Source organism: Triplophysa dalaica, chromosome 9 (assembly GCF_015846415.1).
Source record: "Triplophysa dalaica isolate WHDGS20190420 chromosome 9, ASM1584641v1, whole genome shotgun sequence".
Classification (NCBI taxonomy): domain Eukaryota; kingdom Metazoa; phylum Chordata; class Actinopteri; order Cypriniformes; family Nemacheilidae; genus Triplophysa; species Triplophysa dalaica.
Window position 1 is genome coordinate 14,452,363 of NC_079550.1, and position 17,826 is coordinate 14,470,188.

Sequence of the window (17,826 nt, forward strand, 5' to 3'; positions counted from 1 at the left end):
GCACTTGTAGTTTCCTGAACAAAATAGCACTGCTATGATATTGCGCTTGTGTGATTGCATAATTAATAATGTATGAGTCAAATTTTTGCACAGATATCTTTAATTTTAGGTTATTTCTAACCGTATTCTGTACGTTATATATCACGCAGTCAGTTGTTGCCAGCATCATATTTGTCACCAGTCAACTGTATGATATGTAAGGTGAGCTACTTATGTCTGGGCCGGGGCGGGTGTGTTAAATGCGTTAAAATTTGTTATAGATAATTATATTTAACGTGTTAAATGCACAGCACTAATAAACTAATACACTTACATACATGTGTACTATATAGATAGACAGACACTACAAGACAGACAGACAATAGTTAATAATCTTCTTGTACACATCAGTAGGCACTTTGAGACCTTCTGTACTGGATCTACTTAAAACAAAATTCTGTGTTTATTCTTAGCATAGAGCTGTACTTTAGTGAATTTCATGTGAAATGAAAGGAAATTCCACAACAGGGGCTTAATACCAGAGCTGAGAGGACTCCGCAGAGAACTGCTGCTGCTTAGTTTCAAATGGCTCAAAGGGTGAGAATGTTACTGGAAAGAAATGGAGAGAAAAGGATGAAAAGAAATAACGACAGGACAATGAAATGACAAGGTGGGTGCAGAGCCAAACGAAAGGCAGAGTATTGATCCGACCCCGCCATCCGCACTGCCTCTGCTAAAGAATGTCACTCCTTCATAAATTCAATGAGAACATTGTGTTCTGATTCACTCTGCTCTGGAGTTGCCTGTCAGTCCTGCTTTACCTCATGTCCCCCATTTCCCACCACCAGCCCAGTCACCTAGAACTGTCCCCTGCTGATTTATGACATCCTGTAAGGAGAAACAGTAGTGAGAAGATGAGGGACAGAGCAAATAGAAACAGAGAGAAACTGAGGAAAAGCATGTGATGGAGAGACAGGACAGACGATCCAATAAAGGAAAAGCTACTGTAAAACTGCAGCTCTAAAAGCAAACTAACAAATATATTTCAAAATTGGGTCAACCAAAGTGCTATTGTGCAAGATGTTGAAACACACCCCCCCTGGCTGTAAGAAGTGCAGACACAAAACTTTAAGTGTGTCTCTCTTTCTGCGTCACAACCAGATGTAAAAAATCATACGAGTTTGCCATCGAAAAATTGCACAGCTTAAAAAAATAGAAAACAAACAAATCATCCAAGCACACCCACTCGAAGACATTGAGTGTTTCTCAATGGACATCAAATCGCCAACAAGTTGACAATAAGAAGACCTGCATGCATTTTTAGAAAAAAAAAGATATATAAACCCCTCTAGGTAAATTGTGTATCTATCAACCCAATGCACTACTTTCCCAAACACACAGTTAAACAAAACATCGATCTCTGCCAGGATAACCTGTACAAACCATGAAAACACAGTTAAACATTCATGGTGTTGATGGTGTTTGTTGGATCAGTGTGATTATCCTTTTATCTGTAAATAGGTTTGTATTATTAAGAAATCCTAAAAACTCCATATACATCTACAGAAAAGGAGAAAAGCTTGTCTGATAATACTGCACATAGCAACAGTAGGATTGGAAAGTAACATTTAAGGTGGGGCTTACTGGATCAACAGAGATAACAAATCTGCTTTTTTTAAAAGAATTTAAGAGAGATTGAAAGACATTAAACAGGAAGCATGTCTATGAAATGCATTCATGCGGTAAACATCAATGTGTTGCCAAAAATACAACCTGGGCTAACAGATCTGTTTTAGTAATGCAGAGACTGAAAGGAGCATCGAACAGTCAAATGTAGAGATTACATCATCACATACATCTAACCCTGACGTACATGCAGTCGTTCAGCAATCTTATAGCAGAGAGAGGAACCGTCGACGTGAATACACTAGTCCAAAAAAGAAGCTGTATTTATAACATGTCAGTCAAACTCAACTAAGAAAGGTTTGAAAATTACATGATCGTAGTCTGATCCCTAAACCATGCATGAGGTTATTCAAGTCATGTGAACATTTGAGTCCAAATTGTTCTGCACCTCCATATGCAACAGAAGTCAAAGAACAAAATCACCTGCGATTATAGAAGAATGAAGATATCTGAAAAAAAGACACACCCAACCTCTCATATCAACATGAAAACCAGCACTCTCAGTCCTCCTCAATTATAAATCAATTTAAATTGGCTTTAATGCAACACTCCAATCTCCATCAGACTAAACCAACCTCATATGAGCACATTAATGGAGTACCTCAGAGAAGACGCATTTTTGTATGCAAACTCCGAAAGCGAGTTAGCATTTTAGGACTTCCGGTTCCATCGTTCCAAGTTTATTTAAATGTTTTTTTTGTTGTAAAATTTGACCTTAAATAAGGTCTGTGGATAAACATATATTTTCACGTTCTAATAAAACACACAAGTTATAACCTCCTTGTGATTTTTTTAAACCTTTATTGTGTCTGTATAACGATGGTTTCTAACAAGGTGCTAAAAGCGTCTACTACCTTTAGCGGGGACATTAGATGTCATCACGCATATAAATCTCACAAATAATGCAACATGGGCACAAATGTGTAAAATCATTGTTGGGGATTAATTAACAGAGCAATTACTTACAAGGAACACGTTTTTAATAAAGTTTGAAAAAGTTGTTGAGGCTAGATGGCCATGACGTTGCTTTCGAGTGATCATAGTGTAGTCTGTTTAAAGCCTCTTGTTAGCTTTTTACACCTGTCAATTTTATTTACGTGTAAACATCATTTGTTAATCACAGATCTTATTATTTGTTATCTCCAAAATGTAAAATTCATAGGCTTTTGATCGAAGGATTCAGCGTGGCGCTAACTTCCAGGTTGGCCTACGTAAATACGTCATCTCTGAGGAAATCAATCATCTTGTACCAGGCTTAAGGTCTGCAACCTTTTGAAAAGTAAAATGTTTCACTGAGCACTGCACCACATCAACCCAATAAAATATTTTGATGTTCCTCTTTTCTGTGGTGCTGGATGCTGTTTTCTTTGCAGAATGAATAAATCATGCAAATTACAATCTCACTGTTTACAGTTTACAGCTTTATTTGCCCTGCCGTTGTCATGCATGTTTGACATACACATCGTGTGGTGATAACTTGGCACACTCATTCCCTTAATGATGCCTTTTCGGATGTCACCGTCATTGTGTTTTGCATGTCAAACTCAAAGTAGTGATTTTTTAATGACAACATGTTCTTGAAAAGATTCCACTCCATATAAATCCAACATAATCTAAAAACAACAAAAAGCATCACAGCTGTGTGTGTAAGGGCAGAGCATTTGAAGCGTTTACTTATATTAGGGTTGTGACTTACAGTACACTTGTGACCTCTGGATTATTAAGATAATTAAGCTGGAAGTCAACAGTAAAGGATTTGACACGGTGTGACATTTATTAAACAGGTGGAGCCTGTCACTATCACTATGATATTGGCCTTACTGTGACATGGGAAAGGTTTGTGATTTCAAGAAGGGCACGGTAGACATTCGCGACCATCTGCTTGCCAGCCATCACACCTGGTTGAAGCAAATCCCAGGTGCAGAATGTTTAAAATAGCAGCTTACAACTTATCATATTTACCATGGACAGAAATATGCTCTTTGGAAACATCCTCAACATATCCACAACGTTATCGCACACAGACACACAGACAAACCACCAAACTGCATCTATCCACAAATTCACTGGAAATGCACATATAAGCTAAATTCAACCTGAAGTCTCATGTGACTGAAGCAGAGGAGTGAGCACATTGTCCCGGTGTGTTAAGACAAGTCCATGCCTTCTCACTACAGGATAGATGAGTTCAGGTCTAACACCTGTCCACCGGGGTCCTCACCTCTACGCCTCCACATCCTCACAGAACCCAAATGCATAAAACAGGGAAGACACGCCACAACAGGGTCTGCCTGCAATGCTGATTCAAAACAAGCTCATTTCTTTAGGATACAGAATGCATTTTAATAGCATCTACCTTCCATTGACAAATGATGCCCTTCAGCTACCTTTCTGAAGTAGTGTTGTCTCTTTTATCAGAGATTGTTTACTCTCTGTTCCAGCACAGGATAATCCATCATAACAGACTGGCTTCTTTGAATTTATGCAGTGGCATATATACATGCAATGTGTATGGAATAATAAAATAAAATATTCAATATGATATAAAATACTGTATATACACATAATATAGTGCCTGTACGCTACATCATATGCATATTTTGGTTTTATGACTCCCTTCTCCACTATTATTTTTCTTGGTGGTTTCATTTCATTGTTCCTAGCTTCCCTTCTCTTCAGTTTTCCCTGCTTGGGGCACTCTACATTTAGACGGAGAAAGAAAAGCAAAGAAAAGTAATTAAACGGGAATTAGCGTGTGAGGGAGATTGTGCCTGCAAGAGGCATATGTCAAAAAACGTTGAGGCGGGAGCTCGTGTGGGGCAGAATACAAATGAGGCTCGGCCGCTGTGAGGAACCGGCAGTGACGGCCGCGGCTGCTCTGATAAGCTGAGCAGATAATGTGTGTGATTGGATCAGGGGTCTTACTTTCTGCTTTAATCACTATTCTGTGCTAATATATTCTGCCTGAGCTCTAATCACAAGCCGGACGGCATGTCAGACAGCATTTGTTTTTGCAACAATGCCATCGACTAGGTGATTTACATTTGAAAACTTGAGTAAAATGTTAAGGGGAAGAGAAAATTGAATAGGTTTTTGTTATTATGCAACAAAACAAATCAAAAGGCAATACACTCTTGTTTTAATTAACGTGACTGTGAAAGCCAGATGAGATTTGGTACTTCCTGTTCCTCTTATCAGTGGAGGCTCTTATGCTACAAAACAAATCAACCGCTCAAATCTTTTGAAATCCGCACCACTAATTTTGAATGTAGATGCGCAACAAACGCACTCATATAGGCACGAAATGTGAATCGCCCCTTAATTTCTTTGTTCTGATTAACACAGACAGAGAATGCTTGTGACCAAACCGTTTTTGTCCACTAATGACAACCATGGAAGGAAAAATGACAATGGTAGTCAAAAGTGGCCAAGAGCTTTTTGCTTTCAGACATGCTTCAGAATATCTTTCTCTGTGCTCATCAAAACAAAGAAATTGTTTAAATTTGGAACTTTATTATGAGTAAATGAAGACAGAAGTTTAATATTTGGGTGAACAGCTCATTTAAATGTATTTTCTGTATATCTGTTGCTTTGATGGACATGCTCACCCCTACTTGCAAGCAATACTAAAAAATCACTGTTGGATCACTGAAAACACAAAAATGTTACTTAGCTTTTTTTGGCAAGTCTAGTCTATTGCATTGTTTTCAGAGTTCCAGCACAGTGGCAGCTTTTGGAGAAAGAAACAGAGCTGTCCAATATTTTCCAACAGGGTTGACACAACAGGAAGGAAAGTAGGGAGGGAAATGAGCAAAGCCGGAGCCAGAGATAAAAGACAGAGCTAAAACATCATGCAGTTTAAATGGACTCTCGAACAAGGCTTCGCCAATGGACGTCCACACGGTTCTGTTTCACAGGGACTGTCCTCCAACAACCACCTGTACTCTTATAAACAAGCATCACAATGGCTACACAATGGCCATAGACAGCTACAGCAAATTAACACTTGAATCAAAATGATTGAGCAATGCCATTGATTGAAACGTAATTACATGAACTAGCAAATGTATAAAAAGAGAACCTTCACCCTAAACAGGGATGCGCAGTTTTCCAAGACTGTGATTACAGATCCCCGAACTGTATGACTATCAGGCTTCAGTTGTCATGATTCCTAAAATAATCAGGTCATCAATGAGGTCATCAAACAGTACTTTGAGAAGCTCCAGACTGATGAGATTTGAACTTGTAAGGAAGTGCAATTAACTAAAACGTCTACTTAAAAAGTCCTTAACAGCCATCGTTACATTGATTTATTGAACCGTTAAAATCGAGCAATGAGAAATGGTAGAATAGACGATATAAATCAGATTATCGAAGCACCTGCTGCTTTGAAAGAGGAAGAATAGATGGAATAAGAGCAATCCCTCAACCTCTGTGCCTTTACAAGCCAGTCAAGTACAGAAGGATACAATGAGCTTGTTTGACTGATAAAAAGCTAGACAGCGACACACAAGTAAAAAGTCTTATGTAACCGTCTGTATTACTGATTTTATAACATTTGAGATCAATGGACATGCGGGTGGTACCACCTAGTCTTTGGCTATTTTTGAGGCTTTGATTATGTTTTTGGGGTGTTTAACAATGGATGTTCATGTTGCTAATTTAAAAAACACTTTATATTTCACATATTTCAAGTCTTTTGTGCATCGCTGTGCCACTTCTACCAAAACGACTGGACTTCTGGTCTATATAAAGTCCCTCCTTCCGAAACGCTCTGATTGGTAAAGCTGACCAGGTCTTTCTGGATTGGCTTCTGTTTCTCGGGCTGTTGTGAGTGGTGGTCCCCCTCTCAGTGCACGTGTATTCAAAAACTTTAAGCAAAAAACGATAACAATGGCGTCAACTTCACTTTATCAGTTTAAAACATGCGGATTGATTGTGTAAAGGAGGTCTGCTAGTGCATGAGCAAACGTCAATCTTTGTTAGACATCGCAAAATGTTTTCCTACTATGGCGAGGGGAATGACACTGAACCGAATGGCATCAGACCGGTTATATTAATTAACAGTAATAACAGAAGCGTTAGTTTTGCTTTTTTCACTCAAATGTTTAACATCTCTGCTAACCAAACACTACTCCAGCGGCTCTTCCTCTTCTCTAAGGAAGACCTTGCCGATATTTTGCCGTATTCCTTTGGGCGAAGGTTATTAAAGGCAGTCGGAATAGTGACATCATGTTCTCGGGAAGTAGGGGGTTGTAGTCCAATTCCAGTCGTTCTTTGTAGTCCTTAAAAAGCTTATTCTGTTGAAGACAATATCTCGCTTGGCACTGAACTTTGAGCTTTATCATTTTGCAGGTATTATTTATGCTCTTACAGCAACAATACACACTAACTAAAGGTTAAAAATGGGATCACTGGTCACATGCTTTTTAAGGCTACGATGCTTTTGGAAAACACAGTCTAGATTATTTTAAGTCTCTTTGCAGTGTATTGTACTGCTCTTGTGGACTAGGTTTAGAAGGCTGAGTCTCTAATGAATGAAATCTTGCTCAAACCTACTGAAGGTGGAGCAGTGTAAGTGAAGTTTTTGTAATGAAAGTGTTTATTTTTTTCCAGGATTTTTTGAGTAATCTGAAGTACACATGTATTTGGCTGTAGGATTCTCAGAAGGCCATGATTGTCAGTTATTAGACCTAGTTTGTGTGATACCAGTCACCTATATGATATAACTGAATGTCTACTATATTGGTAAACCTTTTAAGTAACGTGTTTACATCAAAAGTAGTAAAAAGGGATTGGAGTGAATCAGTTGTATTCTTATGTTTCTGTAGTTCTATTAGCAATGCGCCAGCAACTCATAAAACATTGGTTCTATCCCAGGGAACATACATACTGATTAACGCGACGCGAATTGAGAATTTCTGGCGTTTGACAAGCGAGTTGAACAATCTGAACTTTGGCGAAATTTTGCGCCTCGTTAACCAATCAGGAGCTTGTTCTAGTAGTGCGGTGATAGCGAGCAGAGGCAAAAATCCAATACAACAATGGAGGACAAAATCATCGTTGATGTATGTGGATACCCGGAGCTGTACGATACATCTTAGTTTATCAAAACAGGATTAAAACGGATCTTGCTTGGAAGAAATTGAGTGAGCAGGTTGGACAATCTGTTAAATTGTAAAAAAAACGCTCTTTACGCGCGAATGAATCGAGTAAACTAAAAATAACTTCAATAACTCATGTACTGCACTGTACCTTTAATAACCGCACCAACTCATCTACTGCACTGTAACTTTAATAGCTAATGTCTGTAACTAATGCACACTCAAGTCACTTGCACTATTGTATAGTCTATATTGTTATCTGTTCATAACCACCTGTACATTAATGTTCACAGTATATAGCCTTCTGTCTATATTGTTCATAGTACATACAGACTGTCACATTTTCATAGTACATGGCCATTGTATAGTATTTTCCTAATATTGTATTCTGTATTTATTCACACTGTATATCCTGCACTTGCTAATTGCACTTCTGGTTAGACCTAAACTACATTTCGTTACACTGTACTTGTATATGTGTAATGACAATAAAGTTGAATCTAATCTAATCTAATCTAATCTAAAAAAGTAAATCAATACGTAATTGTTGTCACTGCATCTGCCACAAGCAATAAATCACAGGAGAAGTTCACGATCAATCCTTAAAGAAGTTTCACTGAGATGGTGAAAAATAACACACCATTTACAAACAAACACAACATTACATAGCAGAACATCCAATGAAAATATAGTGGTTTATATCAAAGCTCACAAATCACATGGGACATAAAAGCAATATCACAATAGGATGTTATGGTCAAATATCAGCGTGACTTTGATTCACCCAGACACAAAACCGTAGGTAATTATCATCATTATGAATTTGATATTGAGTTAATAAGGGTGCATAAGTAAAACTAAAGCTTGGAAACAAAAAGATTGCTGTTGCTAGCATCAAGAAAGAAACACTGACTCATACTACAAAGACTAAGAAAAATCAATTGAGACAGCTGAGAGCTAATGCCGTTTAATGCTTTTTGATGTTTGTTTCCTCTATTTTCACGGTTAATGAAAATGTCTGTTTGAAAACCAGGGGGTTGAACAATATTTGTGACATGGAGTTTAATGTCAAACATGATGAGAAGTGTTTTGAAATGTCATTTCAGATTAGAGTCTCCCTTGTACTTGAGGTTAAGTGGTAGGATTTTGGACATTTTGTTATGTACGTGACAGATTAATTAGATTCATTCAACATTTTCAGTGGCTTCATGTACATAAACATCATTTCATAAGCATAAATGATGAGTTTAAGTTCTCACCTTGAGTCTGGTCGATGTGGCCCAGTGTTTCTATCTGTTCGACGAGATCATTCGAGTTCCACTGACTCATCCCCAAAAGCATGGCCGTTTTACCCTCCAGCACCTCTGGAAAAACAACACACATACATACACAGCAAGTGAGACATGAGCAGAAACAAGCGTCAGTCAGTCATTTAGATCACGGTCAGAAAGATCGAGACAATGTCATTGGATTCTAAACTAAGCTCATTTCCGATCGGAAATTTCATGTGGAGCTCAGCGGTGCATCAAAGTCCATTAAGATTCATCAAATTATCTTTAAATACAGACACAGTTATGAAGTGATGTCTGGGTAATGGACACAGAGTGAGTGATCAGCCACTCTGCAGGTCCTTGTGAGAAAGCCCCCGAGTTCTTGATTGAGGCCTGGACGAAGATGTAGGCTTTACGATTCAGTGTGTCGCAGAATGTTGTGCGTCTAATGTTTTGTCAGTGTGAAAGAGGGGCAGCGACAGGATTCCGTCAGGCCTGCTCAACTGCATCACACACCCAAACCATCGTTTGTCTCAGGATGCTTGCACGACTGTCAGGTGAAAATCTTGTTAATTTAAAGCTGCAATCACGATCCGATCGTATCTCAATGTGGTAAAACAAGTCCCACCCTACATTTATTTTCTAATTTCAGAAGCCATTTCACTCATATATGTCAGGATACGGAAAAGAATACCATAGTTACTTCTGGTTCATGTCCACTTTAAAATAGTATTTAATATTTATAGAGAAACCCCAATTCATCAACATTCAGAAGGATCTAAAACATATTTGCATGTGTAAAGGCACCTAGTATATCTGGCGGAAATGTTGCAGACTCTTTGCACCCACATGCAGTAAGAACACTAGTCTGCATGAGATCTTATAGGATCTGAGGTCTTTCAGCTGAAAGGGTTTCAAATCATAATCCAAATACTGGGAGTTACTGAGACATGTCAAACGAAACGATTGTTGGAGGGAGCGGGAAGAACATAGATCTTGTGAATGCTGAAATGTGCTTAGAGCAAAAATGAGGAACTACAGCAGGTTGGTACCTGAAATAGACACAACCTCCTATTTGAGGAAATAAAGCAATACAAGATAACACACAAATGTTATTGCAAGAGTGTGCATTGAAAGGTGGGAGTTAAAAAGAAAACTCTATGGACGAGAGAAAACAGAATCATGTAAAACTGTGCAACCATGCTTTCAAACAGCTTGATGGGAACGGTAAGGAAAGCAAAATATGTCATTTTAGTGGGTTTATAATCTGTACTGCTGTGTAGTAAAAAACTTGTGTAACTCTTACAGTGCTCAATTCTCTTACAGAAAGTACAGTACTGCAGCTGTACGTGTAAGTGAAGAACAGGAGCTGGAGAAATCCTTTTGAAAGGATAAAAGACAGAAAAATAAAAGGGTTTTGAAAAGAATATGAACCTGAATTCTGAGAATCCTTAGAAAATCCAGCAGCTAATGAGTTCACAGAGGAATACAATTGATCCATTAACATTCTTGAACTCTTCTTTTACCCATAAAGGAGCAATGTGGAATTTTAGCAGGATCTATTGACCGAAATGCAATATAATATACAAAACTATTTCTTTGGATGTATAAAGACCTTACGTAATGAACCATTATGTTTGCACTACCTTAGAATAAGCTATTTCTATCTACATACAGAGTGGGCCTTCATACATTGAATTCGCGGCCATGTTTTATACAGTAGCCCTAAATGGACAAACAACTCTAGAAATCGAGTTTCCGCTCTTCCTTTCCTCTTTAGTTAAACATAGATTTTCACTGACAGCCAAAATTCAGCCTACTTTTAGCCTAGACCCATATTCACTGTATATTAGGGGCCCTTTATACTGTCAGTGTAATGTAACCCAATTCCGATTTTTTGCTTTTAAGTGACATTCGGATATTTCGAGATTGGTTTCAGGCCACATTCATATGTGGATATAAATCAGATATGTGCCAATGTGACTCATGTAAACGGGCTGATCGGATATTCACCCATCAATGCGAGTCGTACATAATTAATACCTTCCACACAGAGATGATCCCGGGAATATTGCCATGTTTTTGCCAGAAAACAAAAGTTAAGCTAGTTCGCCAGTTATTCTAAACTATAAAAAATTGTATTTAGCTTCATCGTGCATCAAACCTCCTAATCATCAAACTGAAACTCAAGACAAGAAAATAGGGCTGTCTGCTTAAATACAGTTTTAGGGCCCTATTTTAACGATCTGAAACGCAAGTGTCAAAGCGCGAAGCGCAAGTAACTTTGTGGGCGGGTCTCGGCGCTGTGGCTATTTTCCTGGCGGGATAAATGGCTCTTGTGCCCGGCGCAAATCTAAAATGGGTTGGTCTGATGTAGCTTCATTATTCATAGGTGTGGTTTGGGCCTAACGTGAAATAAACCAATCAGAGCGTCATCCAACATTATGGTAAAGGTGATTTCACAGTCTTTTTTTTCAGTCTTTCAGTTTTTTCAGTTTTTCAGTCGATTTTATTTTCCTGGTTCTTGACGGACAAACCAATTTGTCAGATGTCCTTATATACATATATGTCTTGCCACTATTGGGCAAAAAGGTCTGATCCTTAATTACTACAATTAGCCTGAATAATTTGTAAGCTAGATTTATGCCTATTTTTTCACATCTTCGTGGCACACCACAATGATTTCCGTCATCTCATGTGTTAATATTTTTTTAGTGTAACAATTTATGATTTGCAAAAATAACTGTTGCATCTGTGTAGATTACATGAGCAAAGTGTATGCGCGTTGTGCACGCTATACATCATGGTCAAGCATGCGCCCTTAAAATAGCATAATGAACAACGCGCAACGCGCCACTGACTTTAGACTAGGTTTTTTCTGGTCAGTGGCGCAATTGTTTAATGTAAAAGCAAAATAGCACCAGGGATTGTTTGCGGCGGAACACGCCTCCTTTTTTGCGCTGAACCGCCCCGGGAGCGCAAGTTCATTCACTAGTTTAGCGACGTGCTTCTGTGGAGGGAAAAGCGCGCTCTGCGCGGGTGCAAAATAGGAATGACACATGCGTCGGTGTACAAAGTCAATTGCGCTGGGTGCAAGAAAGGGCCCTTAAAGTTTGAAATTTCAAAATCTAAATTCATCACAATATCAAAATGATCAACAAAAATACAAATCGCTTCAATAAACATGATCGCTAAGCAAACTTAAACAGTTTGCTGAACTGTAAACCCACATGTTACATAATCAAGAAGATTAAGTCATGTTAACTTCATTTTCTAAAAAGCTTTTTTTAATTAGCCTAAAAAATGTATTAACAATTTTTTTACTAAAACTACTTAATTTCATAAATGGATAAATAAGATATTTAAGTCGCACTTTCTAAGATTTGGTAAGAACTTTAAATTAACAGTAATCAAAATTTGAAAGTTATGCATACTTAAACCAAGAACCTATTAAACTCAAAATGTTTGAGTAGTGCCCACTTTTCCGGGTTAACAGTGTGTTCCACCTAGCATAGAGGCTCGAGTTGTTCTACAGATACCTGCTTAACTTTTAAGAAGATAAATACTTTACCCAGCATTTACTTACTTTTTTCCTTTAAAAAAACATCAAACAACATAAACATGATTAACATATACCATGTTAATGTTAATTTATGATCTTTGTAATGTCATTTGCATGCTGCTTTATTGACAGGTTTTTCCTTCGGTCTGCACCTTGTTTAAATAATCTAATTAATAAAAAAACTTTTTTAAACAAAGATTGAGAAAGTACAAGTTGCATTTTTGAGCTCATATTGTTTTGTACGTCAAATACCTGTGCAGTTTATATTGTATTTTTTTTTTTTAGTTTGTTATAACTCCGCTGCGTTGTTTTAATTTGCACTACACATGTATAAACAATTTGCTTTTAGTTATTTTCATATGAATATTTATCTTATATGTAGCATACACTGGAAGAATGTAAGCTTCTGTTCTTGTTGTTGGTCGTTGTTCTGCATTTACCAATAAATAAATAAAAAGTATTTAATTAAACATTTAATAAACAACAAATGCTACATAATAATAAACCATGAACATAGCTTATTTAGATGTATTTGGCACTGATAATATAAAAGTTGTAATAAAACCAATCCGCACAATTGAGCCACCTAAAAACACAGCAGGAAAATTGCTTTACAGTGACAGCTACATTCCCGATTAAAATAAACAACATTTCATTACAGTAGCCTAACGTCACGTGTCTTAATGTGTATATGCACACAGAGGAACAAATCCCTGCACACATTATGCCTGCATTTTCCAAAATCTCTGTGTAATGGCCAGAGCTTGAAGTGAAAAAAAGGTTCTGGTACTCTCTTGTGCACTTTGACTATATGCAAACTATTTCCACATTATATTTGGACATATTGCTGGTACAACATATTTATTTACTCAAGGAAGCATTTTCCAAACAACTAATTTTCAATAAAAAATGTAATTTCATTACCCTTAATAGTTCTGCAGTGTATTTAAAAAATAAGTTATGGTGGTTAATGACGTTTCTTCTTTTCTTGTCAGTTGTTTTCTCTGAGTATAGTGTAAATGCAGATATCTGAAACGGGTCACTTTTAAAATAAGGTGTAAACGGTTGATCGAACAATTTGATATGCAGGTACATCTAAAAAATGTGAAAATCATGAAAAAGGTCAATATCTTTTGTCACTCATTTCAGAAAGTGAAACCCATATATTATATAGATTCATTAGACAGAGTGAAATATTTCAAGCCTTTATTTCTTGAAATTGTGATGATTATTTGAGGATTAAGACCCAAATTCAGTTCCTCTGAAAATTTGAATATAACATAAGATCAATAAAAAAGGATATTTTAAACAGGAATGTCGGGCTTCTGAAAAGTATGTTCATTTCTATGCACTCAATATTTGGTTGGGCCTCCTTTAGCATGAATTGAAGATGTGAGATGGTGGTCTAGTGGGTTAAACCACTGAACTGGTAAATCAAAAGGTTGCTGGTTCGATCCCAGCAGCCACCACCAGTGTGTCCTTGAGCAAGACACTTTACTCCACGTTGCTCCAGGGGGATTGTCCCTGTAATAAGTGCACTGAAAGCGTCTGCCAAATGACTAAAAAATGTAAAAAAAATGTAAATTACAGCATCAATGTGGTGTGGCATGAAGGCAATCAGTCTGTGGCACTGCTCAGGTGAAATGGAAGCCCAGGTTGCTTTGATAGCGGCCTTAAAGTCATCTACATTGTCTGGTGTCTCTCATCTTCCTCTTGATAATAGGTCAGGCGGGTTTTCTGGCCAATCGAGCACAGTGCTACCATTTGGTACCTTTGGCAGTGTGGGCAAGGACCAGGGACATTTTTAGAGAATCTTTGAGTAGTAATCTCCGTAGATATCTATGAGTATCTCTGGTAAATGCCTTAGTTTGTCCGGAGCATCCGTTAACACCTCCCCTTCAACTGTCAGTCTGCTGCCATCATTTCAAAATCAATGTAACAGCTGGTTCTACACATCCAATCAATTCGCAGTGAGAAATGCAAGCCACTTATTTTCTCCTATGAAATTCCTTTTCGCTCGGAAGTAAAAACGATCGCAACTTCCAGTTCACAGGGACTTTAAAATCCACAGACACTTTGTATGTAATAAATATTAGATATAGCTCTTTCTACAGTCTGTATATGCACGCATGATCTCTTCCCTGCATAAACATGAGAAGACACGCTGTCTCAGCCGTTGACATCTTTTTGTACTTTGGTGGCCACCGGTTGTGTTTGGACTGAGATTTGTTGCAATTCTCAAAGTCACCGCTGGTGGCCGCTAAAAATCCCAATCTAGAGCTTTAAATATAAGAGGAATCAAAGACAGGCGAGGGTCATAGGACCATGCTGATAGGAGGTGGGTAAAACAACTGGTGGTTATGTGATAATCCTATGAAGAACAACCATAGATAAGCGTGTAGAAAAAAATATCTTGTTGTTTATCTAATTGTTTTCACTGTAACATGTTTGAGAGAAGTATCAAATCATTGAGAGAAAAAAACGAATGGTCTTTTCATTTTATATTAAAATTAAACATTTTGAGTTTTTATAAATGATCCAACATAACCATATAAAAAGAACACAAGACAAGTTTTTGTGTCACACACTCAGCATAACATGTTCTCCCTGGATTATCTTCAAAAGGTCCATTTATAACAATCACATGCTCAATCCACTGGCATTTGGCAGCACAGAGCTAATGATATAAACAACTTGATTTTGGGATTCAACTAAACTTCATCATGACCCCTAGACCTAACTTATTTGCCCTCTGGGTTCTCAAATCAGCCTATACGGACATAGATGTATGTAAATGGAAGGCAAAGCTGAAAATACACTCAACTTCATGTTGAAGACGGGAAGTCTGACAGGAGAGCAGCTCTCAGATGTCTCTAGACATACATAATTACAAGCTGCTGATGCAAATCAAGCAACTCACCCCTAATGCAGAGAGGCGACAACAGAATAGATATTAAAACTGTAAGACAATGTGAGTAGGCAATACATTATAATTTGATACAAGTAATAAATGCCTCATTCCTTAGCTGATTCATCTAGGTGATTATGGACATTGTGCGCTAAAAGCCCTGGGCTAGTATCCAACTATAAAGAAAGTAGAACAGTCAACACTCCAAAAAGCAAAGCAAGAGTAAATACAGCACAAATAACTACAGCAACCCGTCTCGAGCAGAAATTTATCACAGTTTCAAATGTGAGCCCATCTAATTTTAGGCTGAACAAATGTGGTCGATTTAGACACACTGACAAATCCTATTACTCACACGCGCTCCAATAACAGATCTGAATTAGCAGGATCAGAAATTTGTCAACATGTCAGTTTTAAAAAATCTGAAAGGGTTGGAGTAAGCTTGAATTATTTTGAACACAGTCTGCAGTTAATGGCTATTAAAGGCATCATTCACTCTTCTTCGAGTTTTCCAAATCTGTATAAACTGTTCTGGTGAACACAGAGAAAGTGTTACTCTATTTGGAAGAATGCTTGTAACCAAACAGATCTGGGACCCCAATGACTACAATAGTAGGAAAAATTACTTTATAATTGTTCTTGTTCTGTAGAACACAAAATAATACTTGTAGGATAGCAAACAGTTCTTGGGCACTTTTGACTATCAGTGTAATTTTTCCTACTATGGTAGTCAATGGGGTCCAATAACTGTTTAGTTACAAACATTCTTCTGAATATCTTTCTGTGTTTAATTGTGGCTTTTTATACAGGTTTGGAACAACTAGAGAGTTGGTCATTCATTACCAAATTTTCAATTTTTGGGAGAACTTAATCTGTAAATGGCTTTATTTGCTGTGTTGGTGCATTTCCTGCTGGAGCAAAAGTCATAGAGAAAAAGAAAACGTTGATCCTAAGCTGCTAGTATTCTTATAATAATCTTCTAAATACATTTTGTAGTTCACAAGTTATCTCAAGTGACAAATGCATACTTTATTTATATAATTCAGTTTTGCCTGTATTTTTTCATTTGCTCTCTCTTCTCAAGAGAAGCCCCAATACACATAACAGTTATTGACTCAAAAAAGACTGACCCGACGGTATGAGAGGTTTAGCAGGGTGTAAAACATGGCGAGTATGAGTTTGATACATATGAAAAGGGCTCGTGTGTCAGGCAGGCTTCGATTCCCCTGCAGCTCTCCGCTCCGATCAACCGCACACCAGACTGACTGACAGGGGTCAATCTCACAGGTCAGTGGAGATGAGTCAACAATAGCCAGCCAGAGAGAATATCCACACAGACCCAAAGACAAGTCACATACACCTTCACACACATAGAAAGCCATCCAGCAATCCTAAGCCAAAATGCGTGACGATAGGTCTTTTGAGAGGTAATAGCCACATACACATAATTGTATATGTGTGATGTACACATTGTTGGATACTTTAGATTAAAAAGAAGATGAAAATGAAAAGTGTACAAAGCTTAGAGTCAAGTCAACTATATTTACATTATTATATTTTTTTACAATTTTCAATGTTACAAAGCAGCTGTACATGAAACATTGACTATAAACCAAACATTAAAGTTAACAAAGGGAACACACACAGAATATAGACATGCACACAGGTTTAAACACACCCACATGCATAAAACACAACTCCACACGCCTTGAGCACAATATACACAAGCACTGACACACACAAGCACGAGCACACGTGTATACAGCATGGTTATCTCAGAGAAGCACACATTTAAGATAAAAGAGAGAAACACATTTAAAGGGGTCATATGGTGCGAAAACGTGTTTTTGTGTGTCTTTGGTGTGCTATAAGTTACCCATCCATGTATTAGACACAAAAATTTCAAAAATCGAGCCGAACAAAAGATGCATTCTCTCTAAAAGCGAATGCTCACCCAGACCTGCCTGAAACGCCTCGTGTAACCATACACCCACGAATCTACGTCATTTCGTGGTATGACTTGACTAAGACTGTCCATATCTATACGCAAGTAAGGAGGCGAACTTGAAAATATTATTGTATCATCGCCGCCGCAGGCGTTTCGTTGCGTAAAGAAAGCCTCTTTGTTTGTCCATCCAAAAGATGTGAAAACTAAAAACGATTGGTAACATTTTATTTAAAATGCTGTTCCCAAACTGTACAGTCCAAATATTCAAGTGTGTGCAGCGCATTTCCCAGATGAGTTGAGTTTGTTGTGTGTTTGTAGCGCATGTTGTTTCTTTGTGTGATCGTGCAACGTGAAAAAAGACAACATAA

General features: G+C 37.7%; 1 protein-coding gene across 3 annotated transcripts in view; it reads right to left on the minus strand.

The window, feature by feature from the left end:
* pitpnm3 (PITPNM family member 3) overlaps positions 1-17,826 on the minus strand; it is an 89,248-nt gene that overhangs the window by 46,982 nt on the left and 24,440 nt on the right. For all 3 annotated transcript variants that reach the window (XM_056757012.1, XM_056757013.1, XM_056757011.1), the window contains exon 3: positions 9,029-9,133. In XM_056757012.1, coding sequence (XP_056612990.1) covers positions 9,029-9,133 — 105 coding nt within the window. The remainder of the gene's footprint in view (positions 1-9,028; positions 9,134-17,826) is intronic.